The 16,216-nt window shown below is 65.2% G+C and overlaps 5 protein-coding genes across 5 annotated transcripts; 4 read left to right on the forward strand and 1 right to left on the reverse strand.

Annotated features, from left to right (window-relative positions):
* Positions 1-102: 102 nt before the first annotated feature.
* On the forward strand, positions 103-3,027 carry MKT1 (Mkt1p; the record flags this gene model as incomplete). Its single annotated transcript, XM_076647200.1, has 9 exons — positions 103-124; positions 216-229; positions 290-454; positions 566-1,759; positions 1,825-1,914; positions 1,975-2,036; positions 2,107-2,365; positions 2,427-2,855; positions 2,914-3,027. The coding sequence occupies 9 exons, from the start codon at positions 103-105 to the stop codon at positions 3,025-3,027; spliced, it is 2,349 nt and encodes a 782-aa protein (XP_076507127.1).
* A 101-nt stretch (positions 3,028-3,128) lies between these two features.
* On the reverse strand, positions 3,129-3,746 carry JCM10292_000095 (uncharacterized protein; the record flags this gene model as incomplete). Its single annotated transcript, XM_076647201.1, has 1 exon — positions 3,129-3,746. One exon carries the CDS (start codon positions 3,744-3,746, stop codon positions 3,129-3,131), a length of 618 nt encoding a protein of 205 aa, XP_076507128.1.
* A 1,485-nt stretch (positions 3,747-5,231) lies between these two features.
* Positions 5,232-9,184, forward strand: JCM10292_000096 (uncharacterized protein; the record flags this gene model as incomplete). The annotated part of the gene is made up of 3 exons (XM_076647202.1): positions 5,232-6,698; positions 6,756-8,606; positions 8,672-9,184. The coding sequence occupies 3 exons, from the start codon at positions 5,232-5,234 to the stop codon at positions 9,182-9,184; spliced, it is 3,831 nt and encodes a 1,276-aa protein (XP_076507129.1).
* Positions 9,185-10,187: 1,003 nt separating this feature from the next.
* Positions 10,188-13,778, forward strand: PFF1 (Pff1p; the record flags this gene model as incomplete). Its single annotated transcript, XM_076647203.1, has 13 exons — positions 10,188-10,610; positions 10,675-10,692; positions 10,755-10,790; positions 10,850-11,054; positions 11,114-11,155; positions 11,210-11,402; positions 11,462-11,488; positions 11,547-12,005; positions 12,066-12,402; positions 12,467-12,613; positions 12,669-12,988; positions 13,094-13,305; positions 13,372-13,778. The coding sequence occupies 13 exons, from the start codon at positions 10,188-10,190 to the stop codon at positions 13,776-13,778; spliced, it is 2,826 nt and encodes a 941-aa protein (XP_076507130.1).
* Positions 13,779-14,006: 228 nt separating this feature from the next.
* JCM10292_000098 (uncharacterized protein) lies at positions 14,007-15,497 on the forward strand (the record flags this gene model as incomplete). Its single annotated transcript, XM_076647204.1, has 6 exons — positions 14,007-14,174; positions 14,239-14,377; positions 14,480-14,629; positions 14,691-14,972; positions 15,059-15,144; positions 15,210-15,497. 6 exons carry the CDS (start codon positions 14,007-14,009, stop codon positions 15,495-15,497), a joined length of 1,113 nt encoding a protein of 370 aa, XP_076507131.1.
* Between the last annotated feature and the right edge of the window lie 719 nt (positions 15,498-16,216).

The following is a 16,216-nucleotide window of genomic DNA, read 5'->3' on the forward strand; positions in this document are numbered from 1 at the left end:
TCTGCCGTCGCCGTCGCCGTCGCGTCGAGGCTCCTCTCGTCGTCCCCACTCGGCCCCTCTCGCTCGCCCGCTGCCTCTCCCGCGAGCTTGCACGCACGCACGATGCCCATCCGCGGTCTCGACAGTGCGCCTGCTCCGCTCCAACGCTCTCTTGCGCTCGTCTTCTCGTGCTGATCTGCCCCCCGCTTGTTCCGTCCTCGCTCCGCCTCGCACAGCCTGGCTCGCAGAGGTGCGCCGCCTGCGTGCATGTGCTGTATCGCTAGCCAGCTGACGAACCCACCCCTCGCAGCGCGGTCTCGTCCGCGAGTGCCCGCTGTCGGCGCTCACGGGCACGCGCCTGGGCATCGACGCCAACCACTACCTGCGCAAGCTCTTGAGCGTGCGCGACCCGCTCGAGAAATGCGACACGTTCACGCCCGCCATCGGAGGCGCGCCGCTCACCCTCACGGCCGAGGTGCGCGCACCTTCCGCTCCCTCCCTGTCGCGAGATACGATGACGGCCGTAAATGATACTCGACGGGCCCGTGACCAGAGCTGACGGACTTGCCCGTTGGTATGCGACTAGATCGAGGCAAACATGCACACGCTCCAGTCGCTCGGAATCAAGCCCGTCTTTGTCTTCAACGGCATCAACCCCCTCGACCGCGAGCGGCCACAGCCCAACGATGAGCGCAACTGGCGCCGCGGGCAGGCGTGGGAGCACTACGAGCAGGGGCGCGTGCCGCAGGCGCAAGCCGAGTTTGGCGCGTCCAGCTCGATCCTCCCGCAGGATGTCCTCCGCCTCGTGCACCGCCAGTTCAAGCAGCGGCACACCGAGTTCATCGTCGCGCCGTACCTCGCCTGGGCGCAGCTCGCGTACCTCGAGCGCCACGAGCGCGCGTACGTGCACTCGATCTACGGCGCAAACGAGCTCTTCATGTTTGACGGGCTCGACCGCATCATCCTCGACATCAACTTCAAGCGCCAGACCATCTCGTTCGCGTCCAAGGGCGCGCTCCTCGAGTCGATGGGGCTCACGCCTGACCAATTCCTCGACCTCGGCGTCCTCGCCGGCTTCGACGGTTCGCCCACCTTCCCTGCCATTGACCCGCGCGACTTCCACCTCCGGTCGGTCGTGGACACGATCCGCCAGCGCGGCTCGGGCGTCAACGCCGTCCTCGCGCACCACAACTTCCAGCCCGTCTACCACACGAACTACGCCGACACGTTCGCGCGCTCGCGCGCCATGATCAAGTTCTCGCTCGTCCTTGCCGCGCACGAAGGGCGCGTCTACCCTCTCCCGCTCGTCGCCCCTCTTCCCGCTCCCATCGGCCCGAATGCCCACCACCAGCCCCCTCCGCAAATCTTCACGTCGGCCGACGTCCCCGTCGACCTCGGCGACATCTTCTCTTCGCGCTTCCCGGACGAGGTGTACTACCAGGTCTTCCGCGGCCTCATGGGCCCGCAGGTGATCGCGCCGCTCGCGACGGGCCACCTGTATGAGCCGGTGCCGCTGTGCGGCGGCACGCCCGAGTACGAGCGGTACGTCAAGGCTCTGACGGAGCCGGCGCAGAGCCCGCGCTGCGTCAGCCTCGCCCTCATCAGCAACGTGCTGCACCCGCTGTGGATGAAGAAGCCCGTGCACGCCGCGTACTACTTCCAGCCCGGCGCCGACTTTCCCATCCCGCACGCGACGCCCCACACGCAGGCCTTTATCGAGACCGTGTCCAAGTGGAACGTCGGGTCGAGGCACATCGAGGACGAGCTGCGACGACAAGCGGTGCGTCGTCCTGCGGTCATTTGGTCCTGTCCGCCCGAACCCGTGCTGACGCCTCGAGCTTCTAGTCATCGACGATTGACCTGTGCCTGTGCTTGGGGGCGACGAGCAACACGAGCTTGGCGCAGCGGACCATGGTTCCCAAGAACGCCGAGCGAGTGCGCTGCGCTCATTACTCTGTCGCTGTCGAGTGTGCTGACGGTTGATCGCGTAAACAGCCACTCGACAAGAAGGACGAGATCGTCGCCAACACGCTCTGGCGTTTCCTTGAATTGCGATCGTGCGTGCTGGTCCTTCCATCGACCGTCGCGAGTGCCCACTAACCCTCTGAATGGGGTTGTGGCGCGCAGCTTCCTCACCTCTGCCCACATGCACACCCCTCACGCCTCTGCCCTCCACCTCGCAATGAAGAACGCCAAGGTCAACGACAAATTCCAGGAGCCGCTTTTCCTCACGCTCGAACTGCTGCGCGCCGGCGTGCTGCACAACGGGCGCATCGGCACGAGGCCGTACTCGGGCGGGCCCAACTTCCAGGGCGGGACCGACGCCGACAAGCGCAGCATGCTCCTCGTCATGCGCGTACTCAGCATCGTCCCCCTCGTCTTCACGGTGCGTCTCACTCGTCTGCATGACCCGACTGGCTCCGCGCTGATCGTCTCGCGTCCCGCAGCCCGGCGCATGGAACGGCCCGCTCTCGCGCGAACTCCTCGTCTTCAATTCGTTCCTCCGCGCAACCTCGCGCTCGATGCGCAATCTGTTTGAGGCGATAGCGGTCAACTGCCTCCTGCGGTCCGACGCGCAGCGCTCGTACGCCGACTACCTCGGCGTCGCCTTCTCGCTCCCGTTCCAGGCCGACACCAATACGGGCATGGGCATCCTTTTCAAGGCGTACGGCGACACGGTGTGCCACATGTCTGGCGGGATCGAGGTCGTCGCGCGCACGGCCAAGAAGGAGGGCGAGGCTGGCGCGGCGACGCGCGACGAGCGCGAGACGATCAAGGACGCCAAGGAGCAGGTCCTCGGCTTGCTGCAGGACGCGTTCCCGAACGTCAAGAACGTCCGCGCAGAGCTCGAACGCGGCTTCCGCTTCTGGAACCTCGTGCGTCTCTTCTCCGCCTGGCTGAACGTTCAGCTCGTACTGATATTCTTCCCGGCAGGTCATGCTCGCCGTGCGCTCACTCCGTCAGTCGTCGAGCCCGGCCATGTCGCCCGAGCTGGCGGATCAGTTCGAGGCGGCCGACGCGTGGGTACAGCCGTTCCACCTGCAGTGAGCCACTCTCTCGCGCTGCGCCGCGCTGCCTCACGACTCTTTCTTTCGGTCACCGGATCGAGAGGACACGGAAGCAGGCTCAGCTTGCACTGCGATCGACTGCTAGAACCCGAGCGACTCCATCGCGAACTTGAGCTTGGCGTCGACATGTCGGTACTCTGCCTCCTTCCCCGCCTCCCGCTCGAGGTTCCTGGTGTCCCGCTGGACCGGACTGACCGGCATGTCGCCGACGCTGGGCGGCTGCATCGGAGGCGAGCGAGCCGCGGGCGTCGACTTGGACCGGCGAAGGCGAGGGCGCTTTGGCTTGAGCTTGAGCTTCTGCTTCGTCGCTGCGCCTGCTGCTGTCGAAAGCCCCACTGCTGGCGCATGCGTGGACGATCCAGCCGTCGCGCCTTCGGCAGTGACGACGACTAAGCCCGAGAAAGGCAGGCTGCGCCGCGATGCTGGTGCAGCGAGCGGCGACTGCGGGCCTCGGGGTCTCGGCGAGAGGTACCACTCGAGGACGTGGGCTGCGCCGAGCGCGCTTGAGCGCGGGCGAGCGTCTGCTTCCGGGAGGGAGGAAGAGCAGGAGGAGTCGAGGAGGACGAGCGGAGGAGGAGGGACGCGAGGGATGCGGCGCTGCGCAGGGGACGGAGGTGAGCAGGGAGTGGCGGAGGTAGGTGGAGTCGGCGGGATTAGAAGGACGGCTGGCGTGGACGGCTGAGTGGAAAAGGAGGCCATGGCGATGGGCAGCCTTGGGACGAGGGGATGCGCTATGGGCGAGCCGCGTCGACCAGCGACGAGGGAGCTCTCGCAGTGGCTACCAGAGCTCTCGCTGCGATGCAAGAAAGGCGAAGGAGGTACATTGCATGGCATCGGCGACGGGTGCGCCGCATCCTGCTACACGGGATAAGGAGCAGGGGAAGGGCCTTGCAAGCTGAAACGAGGGAGGGGACGTAGAGGACAGTGCGCCTGCAATCGACTTCGCTCGCAGGAGGGGGAAATGGAGGTGCGCCTTTGTCTTCGGGCAGACAGGAGCCGTCTCCGGGGGACGGAAGCGGCGAAGCCCGTGCAACTGCGTTCGCAGTTATCGCATGCTCGGGCAAGGTGCACGAGTTCAGAGCCATCTTGTCACGGTGCTCGTCGCAAGACAACGCGCCGGTCCTCAGCACGACAATGAACCCCGCCTCGCCGTTTTGAGTTCTCGGGACGGGGGAGCGCGTGGCGTCTTTGCGATCGGACGCGTTTCGAGCGAGAGGGACGTGTCATTACCACCAGTGAGACGGTACAAGCAGCTAGCAAGCAGCAAGAGCGCGATGCAAGCGAGCGAACACGCGACTGATGCGTGCAGGGGGGACGCGCCCGTGCGCAAAACATGGCTCGTGAGAGACTGAGGGGCGACGGTGGGAGCAGCACTACTGGCCGTGCGAGTGATCAGGCTTGTCAGAGTGCCTGCCGGCTGCCTCACGCGAGGCGGAGGCGACGTGTGCCCGCGGACGCTCACGAAAGGACGAGTCCGCCGTCCCGCCTCTGCCCGCTCTCACCGCCTCGCGTCCTCGCACTCGCTCCCAGGCAGCGCACGGGCCAGCTGCACGGGCTGTACTGCGCTTCAGCACGCCCCCGACCCGCTCACCACCCGCGCCCACCTCCCCCGAGCCTCTCCACCCGCTCGTCGTCGTCGATCGTAAACGACCCGACTCAGGCGACCCGCCCACCGCCTCTGCGCGCGTGCAGCCTGCATTCGACTCGCGAGGAACTCTACAGCACGCAGTCAAGACACCTGCAGCGTTCGCACACTCGCCTGCGCGCGACTCGAGACGCGCTCGCCGCACTCTGGACCCGACCGCCCCAGGTGCCGCCCACCAGCCAACCTGCGCCTGCTAGAGAACTGTACCGCGTGGCAATCGCACGAAAAGGTGTGTTCACTATCACGGCGCATCGCGTCGCGCGACATGAGCGGGCTGTTGACGCCCGGCCGCCCCCTCCCCTTGTGCGCAGGCGTCACTGGCAACACGACCGCGGCACTATCTCGCTCGCGTCCAGCGCGACGCTCGACGCGTCCCTGCCCTCGCCGCTACCGCTTGTACGTATCGCAGACTTGTACAACGCGTGACGGTGGTCGCGCGCCCGCTCACTCGTCCCCTTCACCTCGAGCAGCTTCATCTCGACGTGATCGACCCTCCATCGCCTTCTCTTCCGCTGCGCTCGTACGCATTATACAGCACCATGTCCGTGCACCAGGCCACGAGCCCCTCGGGCCCTTCGTCGTCCATCTTTGGGCACTCGACACCCGCACTTTCCCACCGCATCGCCAACCTCGACGCGTCGTCCTCGTCTCCCCCGACCGACGTGATCGCCACTCCTTCGGACCGTCATGACGCACCTAGCCGTCACAGAAATGGCAAGCACCAGCCGCGGCGAAGTGTGCGCATCCGCACCTCTTCGGGAGGCGGACATCTCGACTCGTCGCCGCATGTCGGTCCGACCGAGTCCGTCTCGTTCTTGCCCGAGTCGGATGGCACGCTTGTCCACGAGATCCCGAGTCGCACACGCGCAAGCCGCACGTCGTCGAGCACGCCTGCGCTCGCACATGCGGCGCCGTCACGCTCGACTCGCGCGACGCGCACCGCTGCGCCCGCACGCACACTCTCGGCGCAGGCCTCGCTCGACGCGTTCAAGCAAGCACAGGCGCTCGGCATCACGCCCGACCAGTTTGAGCAGGCAAAGCAGCAGGTCATGCGCTTCCTCCGCACCGACGGTGTCCAAGACGGCTCGGCGGCGCCGCCGCCTCTGTCCATTCCGGGCGTCTCGCCTTTTGGCTACGTCCCTGGCGTCTCATCGCAGCCTTATTCGGCAACCAGTCCGAGCTTGTCGTCTGCACCGTCGCCGTTTCCGCCGAACTCGCACCAGCAGCACCCTTACCCTCACTCCATCTCTCGCACGCCCACCACCAGCTCTCTCCAGTCCGCCTTTGACACTGATGCGGCACGAACACGTGCTCGTCCGCAGTACGAAGTGCCCGGTCGCTCGGTCAAACGGCAGAAGCGCGACTCGTCTGGCCCGAGTGCCGCCGAGCTCGCGATGCGGCAGTGGGCGCAGGAGGAGAGCTCCAGCAGCAGCGACGAGGACGAGTCGGAGAGCCGTTCGCTCGCGAGCATGCTCGTCAACCGCCGTCCGGGCACCGCGACCCGGGCGTCGGCGGCCAACCACATCTCGCCCGGCCTGGCACCGTCGCCACTCGCGAGCGGCAGCGGCGCTAATCGCAGCTCGCTCGCAGTGACGGACGCGAATGCGAGTCCTTCACTTGCGGGTCAGCGCGGCATGATGGACCGCTTCATCTCGAGCCAGCCCCCCGATGCCGTCGTTGCACCCGATGCCGCCGTGCCGCACTTTGACCAAGCCATGGAGCAGGCCCACCCGGTCGCGTCCGAGCAGCCGCAGACGACGCCGACGCTTCAGCCTGCCGTCGTTCCTGCGCCCGCTTCGCCCGCCCGCAACAAGCCCCTCGTCAGCTACCCACAGCACGCGCTCATGAGCCCCGCGCCGTCCAAGCCCAATACGAGCGTGCTCTTCTCGCCCGACGTCGCGAGGTTGCTCAGGAGCGAGCTGGACGAGCTCGAGGCGAACGAGCTGGCAGGGCGGAAGGGTTCGCCGCTCAGTCCGCGTAAGGAGGTCGACCGCTCTTCCGACATCGTGAGTTGACATTTCACTGTGACGAGTGTTTCTATGTTGACACTTTGGCCTCCCCAGGTCGTCGACTCGAGCCCCTTCCGCGGCAATGCCTCGCCGTTCTCGTCGGGCGGGGCGTCCCGCTCGCGCGACATCTTTAGCTCGTCGCAGGAGAACACATTGAAGCGCACGCGGTGGAGTAACTTCACCGCGTCGCTCGACCATGCGCGGCCGACTTCGCCGACGCCCTCCGCCGGCTCGATGTCGATGCGCGCTCCGTCGTTCTGCGATTCGTCACCAGCCGCATCGGAGCGTGGCGCAGGCGCACCCCGCCACCAGCTGTACCTCGTAAACGCGGACGTGCAGCCTCACCCTGCCTCTGCTCCCGACTTCATCTACGGCGGCGTGCCGTCCTCGTCGCCCACCTCGTCTCATCACTCTGACTACGTCCCGCCGCGCTTTGCCCGCTCGAGCCCAGGGCCGAGGGCGGAACCTGTACGGAGCGACACTTCGTCGACCGAAGCATCTACGTCGCGCTCGAAGCGTCCCACGGCGCGCAGGACCGAGAGCCTGCCCACGCCGATCGGCGACCCGAACACTAAGCCGCGCTACTCGTACGCCGCGCTGATCGGCCAGGCGCTCTTCTCGACCGAGGACCACCGCATGGCGCTCGCCGACATCTACGCGTGGGTCATGGCACGCTACCCTTACTTCAAGAAGGGTGACGCCGGCTGGCAGAACTCGATTCGGCACAATCTCTCGCTCAACCCGTGCTTCATCAAGACGGTGCGCGCGCCCGACAACCCGGGCAAGGGCTGCCTCTGGGCCATCAAGCCCGGCACGGAGGACCAGTTTGTCGACGGCGATTTCATCCGCAAAGGCGGCCAGTCGTCGACGAGGCGCAAGGGAAAGGCGGCGCAGGCGACGGTCGGCACTGCAGTGACGAGGCCGAGTCCGCAGAAACTCCTGCGGACTGACAGCGCCGCGTCGACGTCGTCCAGCACTGCCGCACCGACGCCGGCATTGCCCGCGTCGCAGCAGCGCCGCCAGTCGACCGTCTCGCTCGTCTCGTCCAGGAGCGACTCGCCAGTTCCGAGTGTCGCGTCACGCGCCTCGCATCCTCAGCCGCCGCAGCGTCCTGTCGCCGCGCCGTCGCCCGCGTCCTCGACCATGTCGAATCGCTCCCTCACTCCCGTTTCGGCTGCCTCGCCCGCACCGCAACCCGCGCTGCAGCTACAGCCGCCTGTTGAGATCGAGTTTGCCGCCGCACCTGTCCGCCCGGCGTCCGCCGCCGGACTGCAGCGCCCGCACATCGAGGAGCAGGCACAGCTCGCCCCGCCCGTCCCACTCGCGCGCTCGCATTCGTCGATGGGCTTCCTCGAGCCCGCTTCGGTCGCTGCCGCCGCCGCTGCGGCTGCAATTGCGCACGCCGAGAAGAGCAGCAGCGCGATGGGGCCCATCGCCGAAGACGTCAAGCGGCAGGTCCCGCAGCTCGCGCCGCCGGTCAACCTCGCCCGCACTGCCTCCACACCCATGCTCCCCTCGCACGCCGCACCGGGCAAGCTCGCGCCCCCTCCGGCCTCGCCGCCTCCCGCTCGCACCCTCTCGCGCTTTCACGAGCCGCTCCTCTCGACGACCATGTCGCCGCCCACATCGGTGTATCACCGCCTCGCAGGCCCGTACCAGCCCCTCTCGTACGGCGGCGCCGCGTCGCAGAACCACCGTGCGCTGGCGCTCCTTGCTTCGCCCGAAGCGAGCGGCATTATGGGCAACCGCGGTTCGCCCCGCAGCGGTGCCACGCTCCTCGCCGTGTCGGCGGGATCGCCCACGCAGGCGGGAGCCTCGACGACATTCCTGCCGAGGCGTAGGCAGCGCACCGAGAGCGACAAGGTCATGCTCTCGCCGACGGCGCTCGTCCACACGCAGAGTCCGGTGTGTTCTCCTTCGCTGGCCATTCTGCCATAGATCCCCGACTGATCGTTCCTCCTCTACCGCAGATCTCTTCGGTCCGTGGCGGCCCTCGCGCGCCCATGTCGCCTGTGCAGGACAAGCTCGAGCCTGTCGCCGACCCGGAGAAGAAGGCGGGCGTGCGCCCGACCGGCGCCCGCCTCCTTCCCGCCCTCAACGCGCTCGCGACGGGCGACATCGACGACCCCTTCCGCTCGCCTCCGCCCTCGTCGACGTCTGGCTCGGCGCTCCAGTCGACCAAGTACCACCTCCGCAGCCCGAGCGCGCGCCTCCAAGCCGCGCTCAGCACTCCCGGTGGCACCAAGGGTCGTCTCCCGCTCGGCTTCAGCCCGTCCCTCGCGACGGGTGCGAGCTGGGAGCGATCGACGGCCGCTGCGCAGGGTGCGGGCGACGGCATGACGAGCCCCGGCTGGGTCGACCTGTACGGCGGCGGCGTCGAAGTCGAGCTCGAGCACTTCGGGCGCCGTGCCGGCACTGCTGGCGCGAGGCTGTCGTGGCCTTCGCCGAGCACGGGGACGGGCTCGGGCCACCTCGGGTGGTGAGCGCGGCCCGCTTCGTCCTTCCTTCCTTCTCTTGTGCATACCCTGGTTTCTCTTACTCCGTGTCTGTCTACCCTCGCCGGTTCTCTTACCTCTTGTTCCTCTCTCCTCGCACACTCTTTTCGTTTCTTGTTGCCTTCCTTCCTTTTCTGTTGCCTGTATACCCACTGCGTTTGTTTGCCCCGACCTCTTCGTTCTCAACCTTCTTATAGCTCGTCCTGACTCTGAGGCAGTATCTCGTCTATCCCTGTCCGTCCTCTATAGCTTATACTCAATCTCTTTTGCACAGCTGTTCTTTGCCAGCCTGCGCCCGGCGCTGCGAGAGGTTGTGCTTGAGAAGGTTGCGTGCAAGTTGCGACTGCTCCTACGTCTATGCTGTGCCCCCTTGTCCCCTGCCCGTCTACTTGCCCTTCCCACCTTCGAGCCCATATTGCTGCAACTTGAGCTTGAGCAAGTCGGGCTTTGGGCACGCCGAACACCGCGCGTCGGCGCCTTGTCGCTCGTAGAACTGGGCGCAGCAAGACCACAAGTCGCGCAGGACGCCTTGACACCGGTCCTCGTTGTAGTTATTGTTCATCAGGCAGGACCTGGGGGCGAGCGCACGCAGACGTGAGTGAGGCGGACGAGGCGATTTGAGAGGGAGGAAACCGGAAGGAAGCATACTGGATCTTGCAGGCTTCTGGCTGGTTGCGTCCAAGCCACGGGAGCATCGCAAAAGCAGAGAGAACGGCCACAGGTCAGCCAGAGCCGAGAGCGCAAAGCATGACGGCATGGAGAAAGCGTCGGAGAGTCTCGAGGACTAGGGCGGACGAGAGGACTTGCGTGACAAGGTTCCTCGCTGTCGACCTGGGTCAAGAGGTCAGCTGGGCGCTGGCAAGGTCATCGGCGCACGCACGGGCATCGGTGCGGCGGTGTTGGTCGAGGCGAGAGAATCGTCGGCAAACGCTTTGCTTTCGTTCGCTCTTCTCGCCGTCCTTCGACCGTGCGAGGCTTGCGCGCAGCTGTGATGGAACCGCCGCACAACGGCGCTGCCCCAGACAGCGCGCCTGTCCAGGCCGTCGCGCGCAAGACGGCGTCCCCCCCACCTCGGCCATCTCCCAAGCCCTGGCCGGTGCTTCCCTCGCTTGCTGTGCTCCTGCCTGTGATCGCCTGCTTTGGCTGGATCTCCGTGCACCTCCACTACGCCCTCCCGACCCCGAACAACGCCCTCTTCACCCCCTCGGGCTCGCCCATCTTCTCCGAAGGCCATGCCCTGCGCTACATCCGCGACCTCGCAGCCTACGGCGACGGGACACCGCGCTACCGCATCCTCGGCACGCGCGAAATGGTCCAGACCGACGAGTACCTCCTCGACAAGATCGCGCAGATTCGCCAAGAGGTCGTGGACAGGCATCCGGACGGCGGCATGCAGGTTGAAGTCTGGCACCAGGTGCGGCCGCGTGCATCTCTCATCGTTGGGTAATGCAAGTTTGCTGATTGTGCTGGCTCTGCAGGTCGGAGACGGCACGCATGTGTGTTTGCGAGACGATTCGCTTCTTTCGACGTGTTAGAGCTGATTTCACCGCGCTTACAGCTCTTCGACTTCATGGACAAGGCCGTCTGGAAGAAGGTTCGCGTTGTGTTCGACCGATGCCTCTCTCGACCCCCTGACGGACTCCAATCTCGCAGTACTTCGGTGTGAGCAACGTGATTGTGCGCCTGTCGGATGGCACGCCCGCCTCGAAGGCGAACGCCGTCCTTGTCAACGCACACACCGACTCGACGCTGCCCAGTCCCGGTGCGGCTGACGACCTCTTCGGAGTCGCGGTCATGCTCGAAGCGCTTCGCGTCATGGGCATGGGCGAGAGGCGCTTGACCAATTCGGTCATCTTCCGTGTGTCGGCTTCGATCTGCATGGAGACGGCTTGTTACTGACGCCCGTACCCAACACAGTCTTCAACGGCGCTGAAGAATCCTTGCAAGACGCCTCTCATCGTATGTCGAGATTGCCCGCTTGAAATGAGCCGCAGCCGACCCTTGCCTCCCCAGTCTTCATCACTCAGCACCCACTTCGCTCGACGGTCCGCGCCGTCATCAACATCGAGGCTTGCGGTACCGACGGCAAGGAGATCGTCTTCCAGGCGACATCGCCCGAGATGATCCTGGCGCTCGCTCGCACGCCGAGTCCGTACGCGACCGTCATCGCAAGCGAGATCTTCCAGACTGGCCTGATCCTCTCCGAGTGCGTACATTTGCAGCTCCGCCGCTTTCAACCAGACTGACGCCCTGCACGGTCCGCAGCACCGACTTCCGCCAATTCGTCGAGTAGTGCGTCCAAAGCGTCATCAATCGAGCGAGCGCCTTGAACTTACGCGTTTGTGCGCAGCGGCAACCTCACTGGGCTCGATATGGCGATTGTCCAGAACTCCTACCGCTACCACACGACGCTCGACACCGTCGACGCCATCGAACCGGGCTCTCTCCAGCACACCGGCGAGAACGTCATCCCTCTTCTCGAGTACTTGACGTCGCCCGAGACCACGCTCGGCAACTCGCCCAATGCGACCCCAAACCTTCCTTCCGCCCCAACCTCGCACACCGTGTTCTTCTCGGCTCTCGGCGGCAAGGTCTTCGTCGTCTACAGCCGCGCGACAGCGACCCTGCTGTACGGCATCCTCGCGGCTCTCACGGCTATCGTCGTCACAGACCGGGTTGAATGGAGCGAGTACAAGAAGGCATACGTGCTGAGCACGGTGGGCGCGTTCGGCGGCCTCGTATCGGCCATCGTGGGCGCAAACCTCGTCGCTTTCCTCACGAGCTTCGTCATGGGCAAGTCCATGAGCTGGTGCGTTTTCACCTCTCCGTACACCTGAACCTCAAGTCGCTGACCAAGGCATACCTGCAGGTTCCGCAACGAGAGCTACCCCCTCTTCCTCTTCGGTCCTCCTGCTCTCCTCGGCGTCGTACTCTGGCAGTACTTCTTTGTCGCCAACCGCGTCCGCTCGCCCGTTGCGACCATCGCGCAGGACCGCGCCGAGTCGGGATTGCTCGAGCACGCATCGCTCGTCGGCACCCTCGTGTTCAGCACGAGCTTGGTCGTCCTTGGGCATGCGGCTGGCATCGGCTCGAGCTACCTTCACGCTGTTGGAGGGTGCTCGAGTCTCCTGGCGCTGCTCTTGAATGACTATGTCCTGCACCGGGAGAGCCGCAGCGTACACCTACTCACCTACATTCTCGGCCAGGTGCGTCCTTTCTGTCGCAGGCTGTGACACGATTTTGGCTGATGTGGCAATGCCCATGTCGCAGTCTCTCCCGCTTCTCGTCGGCGTCGAGGGCATCATCGGCTTCCTCGACCTCTTCGTCCCGCTTACCGGCCGTCTTGGTGCCGAGGCACCAGTCGACCACATCATCGCGACGCTGGTCGGTGCTGTCGGCTACCTGACTGTTCCGATGGTGCGCCCCTCCCCCTTCCTCTGCGCCAGATCACTGCTGACGATCAATTCTGCAGCTCCTCCCCCTCTGCCATCGTTGGGGAGCATCCTTCACAGCTCGCCTCGCCCTCCTCCTCACCTTTGCGACAGCCTTCTCGATCGGCATGTTCACCCGTCCCTCCTGGAAGCCGTACGACGCAGCACACCCGAAGCGCCTCCTCGTCCTGCACATGGAGAACACGACGACGACGCCATCAACGTTCAACCTGCACGTCGCGAGCGTCGACGGGACCCCGTTCGCCGGCTTGGTGGACGAGGCGACGAACGGGCTGCGGGCGGCGGGGTCGGTGCCGGAGCCGACTATTGCGGACGACCTGAGTGTTGACTGGGACATCATGTACGTGTGGACTCGTATCGCGTCCGCGTCACGGCACTCTTGCGAGCGAGGTTAGCGTGCAGCGCGGGGAAGCACATTGCTGACCTAGGACTCGTCCTCCTGCAGCTACCCCGTCAGCCAGTTCCTCACGACCTTCCGGATCCCGCTCCCGCCCGTCTCGCCTGACTATGTCGCGCCATGGGCCGACTCGCTCAAGGTCACGGTGCAGCGCAGCGTGCTCAACACGATCAAGCAGACTCGCCAGCTAGAGCTTACGCTCGAACACCCGGGCATCATCTGGCCCGTCATGAGCTTCACCGCCGACGTCGTCGCATGGGGTGCGCTCGATGCCAAACTCTGCGGACGATTCGGAACGCGGCAAGCTGACCAACATGTCTCCGCAGACCTCCCCAAGGTTCCTGAGCGCGGCCAAGTGCGCCATCACGTCAAGTCGGTTGCGTCGTACGGCGTCACGCGCTTCCCCATCTCGCTCACCCTTCAACTCACGCCCGAGGAGTTCGCGGCCGCTGTGCGGCAGGAGCAGCGCGCGAAGGGGCAGCGCCCTGCCTCGGACGTCTCGGAGGCGGATCGGCAGCTCGCGGCGCTGCGGATCGACTACTCGGGCCTCGACCTGCACGGCATGTACCCGGCGAGCTTCCAGTCGGACGACGAGGTCGAGGACCAGCAGCGCCAGGTCGCGCGCCGCACCAAGCCGGGCATGCAGTTCTTTGAGCAGTTTTCGAAGCGTCTCGAGAACGAACCGGTCGACGCCATGCTCCTCAGCGCGGTGGCTGGCGTTGCGTACATCTAGATACCCTTGCCGTGTCAGAGCGTGTCGTTACTGTTGCGGTTCGAAGGGTGCTTCGTTTGTGGTAGATTCGAATGACTTTCGCAACTCGTCTATGCCTTCTTTCTTCACCGCGTTCAACTAGCCTCAAGCCAATGATAGCTCGATCTGTATGAGAGCTAGAATCGCCTCAGCGAGGTCGAGGGTGCTGCCGCCGACCTCATCGCTTTCGCTCCGCTCTTTCACGCGAAGATGCCGCGGTTTCCGCTCGCACCGCTCGCAAAAGCTGTAGCGCCTGGGCAAGCATCTGCACGCCCTCTCTGCACCTGCACACGCTCCGCCGTTGCTGCTTTCGTTGCGCCGACTTCGACCCGCTCGTTCGCTTCGACGTCGACGATCCGCAGCCACGACAACCCGCTCGTGCGTCTTGCAAGAGCTGCTGTGCAGTACATGAGCTCCGCTCACCCTGCTGTGGCTATCGCAGGGCCTGCCGCGCAATGACGCCCCGCCGACGATGCCCCGCATGCAGCGCGGCCTGCCGCAGAAGCGCAAGCTCCCGGGCGTAAAGAAGGTCGTCGTCGTCTCGAGTGGCAAGGGCGGAGTCGGGAAAAGCAGCGTCGCAGGTGCGTCCGGCTGCGCGGGCCGACGCATCGCTTTCTTTCCGCGACGACGGCGGTGCTTTCGCAATGGTGCTGGTCGCACGCTGAACTTCTTCGTTCCCGCAGTCAATCTCGCATTGGCACTATCTGCGCTACCGAGCGATGTCACTGCCGGAGGGCGTCCGCGAGTTGGTGTGCTCGACCTCGACATCTTCGGACCGTCCATTCCGAAACTCATGGGCCTCGAGGGTGCTGGAGAACCTTTCCTAACTGATGGTGTGACTTGTCCTCTACACTCGGGGCCTGATTGTCGCGCTTACAGACCGTCCCCGCGCAGATAACCGCCTGACACCGCTACGAGCACATGGCCTTCCATGCATGTCGATGGGTTTCCTCCTGCCGAACGATCCCGTCGACCCGTCAGATCCGACCAAGCATCCAGCCGACACGCCGGTCGTCTGGCGCGGCATGATGGTCATGAAGGCGGTGCAGCAACTGCTGTTCGACGTGGACTGGCGGGCCGGAACGGGCGGGCACGACCTCGACGTGCTCGTTGTCGACACACCTCCGGGCACTGGCGACGTTACATTGAGTCTGGGACAGCTCGTGAACGTCGACGGTGCGTCTTGACTCCGCACAGATGATATGCAGGGCTTTTTACTGTCCGCATGAGCTGACCATCTGTCGCTCTGTTCGGATCCGCAGGATCCGTCATCGTGTCCACGCCGCAGAATGTCGCAATTATCGACACGCGGAAAGGTGTCGCGATGTTCCGCAAGCTGGGCATTCCTGTATGTCGCTCACCCGTCTCCTCAGAGCGACCCCTCCTCGCTCAACCAGTCTCGCCTTCTCGCAGATCACCGGCTCGGTGCTCAACATGAGCCACTTCCTCTGTCCAGGCTCGACGACGCCACACTACATCTTTGGCCCGCCCGACTCGTTCCTCTCGACTTGCTCCGACCTTTCGCTCGACGTTCTCGCGCAAATCCCGATTGAGTCCACTGTCTCGGCGCAGGGCGACCAGGGCTCGCCCATTGTCATGGCAGGCGAGTCAAGCGCGGGAAACGGCGGCACCAAGGCGCGAGAGGCGTTTTTGGGACTGGGTGCCGAAGTCTGGCGGCGGCTTCACCCGTCTGCGGCATGACATGCGCGGCACTCGCCTTCGCTTCGGGGTGCACACGTTCTCGTTCGGTAGGTACCGGTAGCGCTCGCTGTGCCCTCGTGGCGAACCCGCGCAACGCAACAACGTCTCACCATCGCACGTCCCCTTCCGCGCGAAGTGGCACTGATCTTGCACGTGCTTGCCGCGCCTCGCCTTTCTTCGCTCAGAACGTTTAGCTAAGGCGCGCACGTGCCAGCACGTGCCTCTTGCACGTGGACAATGAGCGCGGGCTCTCGCGATTATTTCGATCCCGCGAACTAGAGTCCTTCCGACATCCCGCTTCGGACTGGGCCGGACCCCTACGACGGTGCACGCCGACCGGCGACGACGTCTGTTCGAACCCGTGCAATCGGGGATGGCATCTCGTTCTGCGCGCGTTTGCCGGCCCGTTCCTGCTGGCAGGCCTGCCACTCGCAAGGGAGCTGGGCCTCGAGGAACGTCTGTTCGCTGGACAGCGAGGCGATGCGGCGCTTACCGTAAGCACGGCCCGGAAATGGACTCCGCTTCCCCTGCTCGATGAGAAAGATGCGCGCGTTTGCTCGCCTCGACTTGTTGACGTCTCGCTCGAGGGCGTCGTCGCTGGTGGTCGCCGGATGAGCTGCCCGGTCGCAAACAAACACGGCGACCTCACCTTTTTGCCTTGACGCGTTGTCGGAGTTTAGGGCGCGAATGTTGAGAAGGCGCCTGCGCGAGACCGCTCA

The sequence above is a fragment of the Rhodotorula paludigena genome, assembly GCF_050403205.1.
Source record: "Rhodotorula paludigena JCM10292 DNA, Rt_paludigena_JCM10292v1_ctg8, whole genome shotgun sequence".
Taxonomy (NCBI): domain Eukaryota; kingdom Fungi; phylum Basidiomycota; class Microbotryomycetes; order Sporidiobolales; family Sporidiobolaceae; genus Rhodotorula; species Rhodotorula paludigena.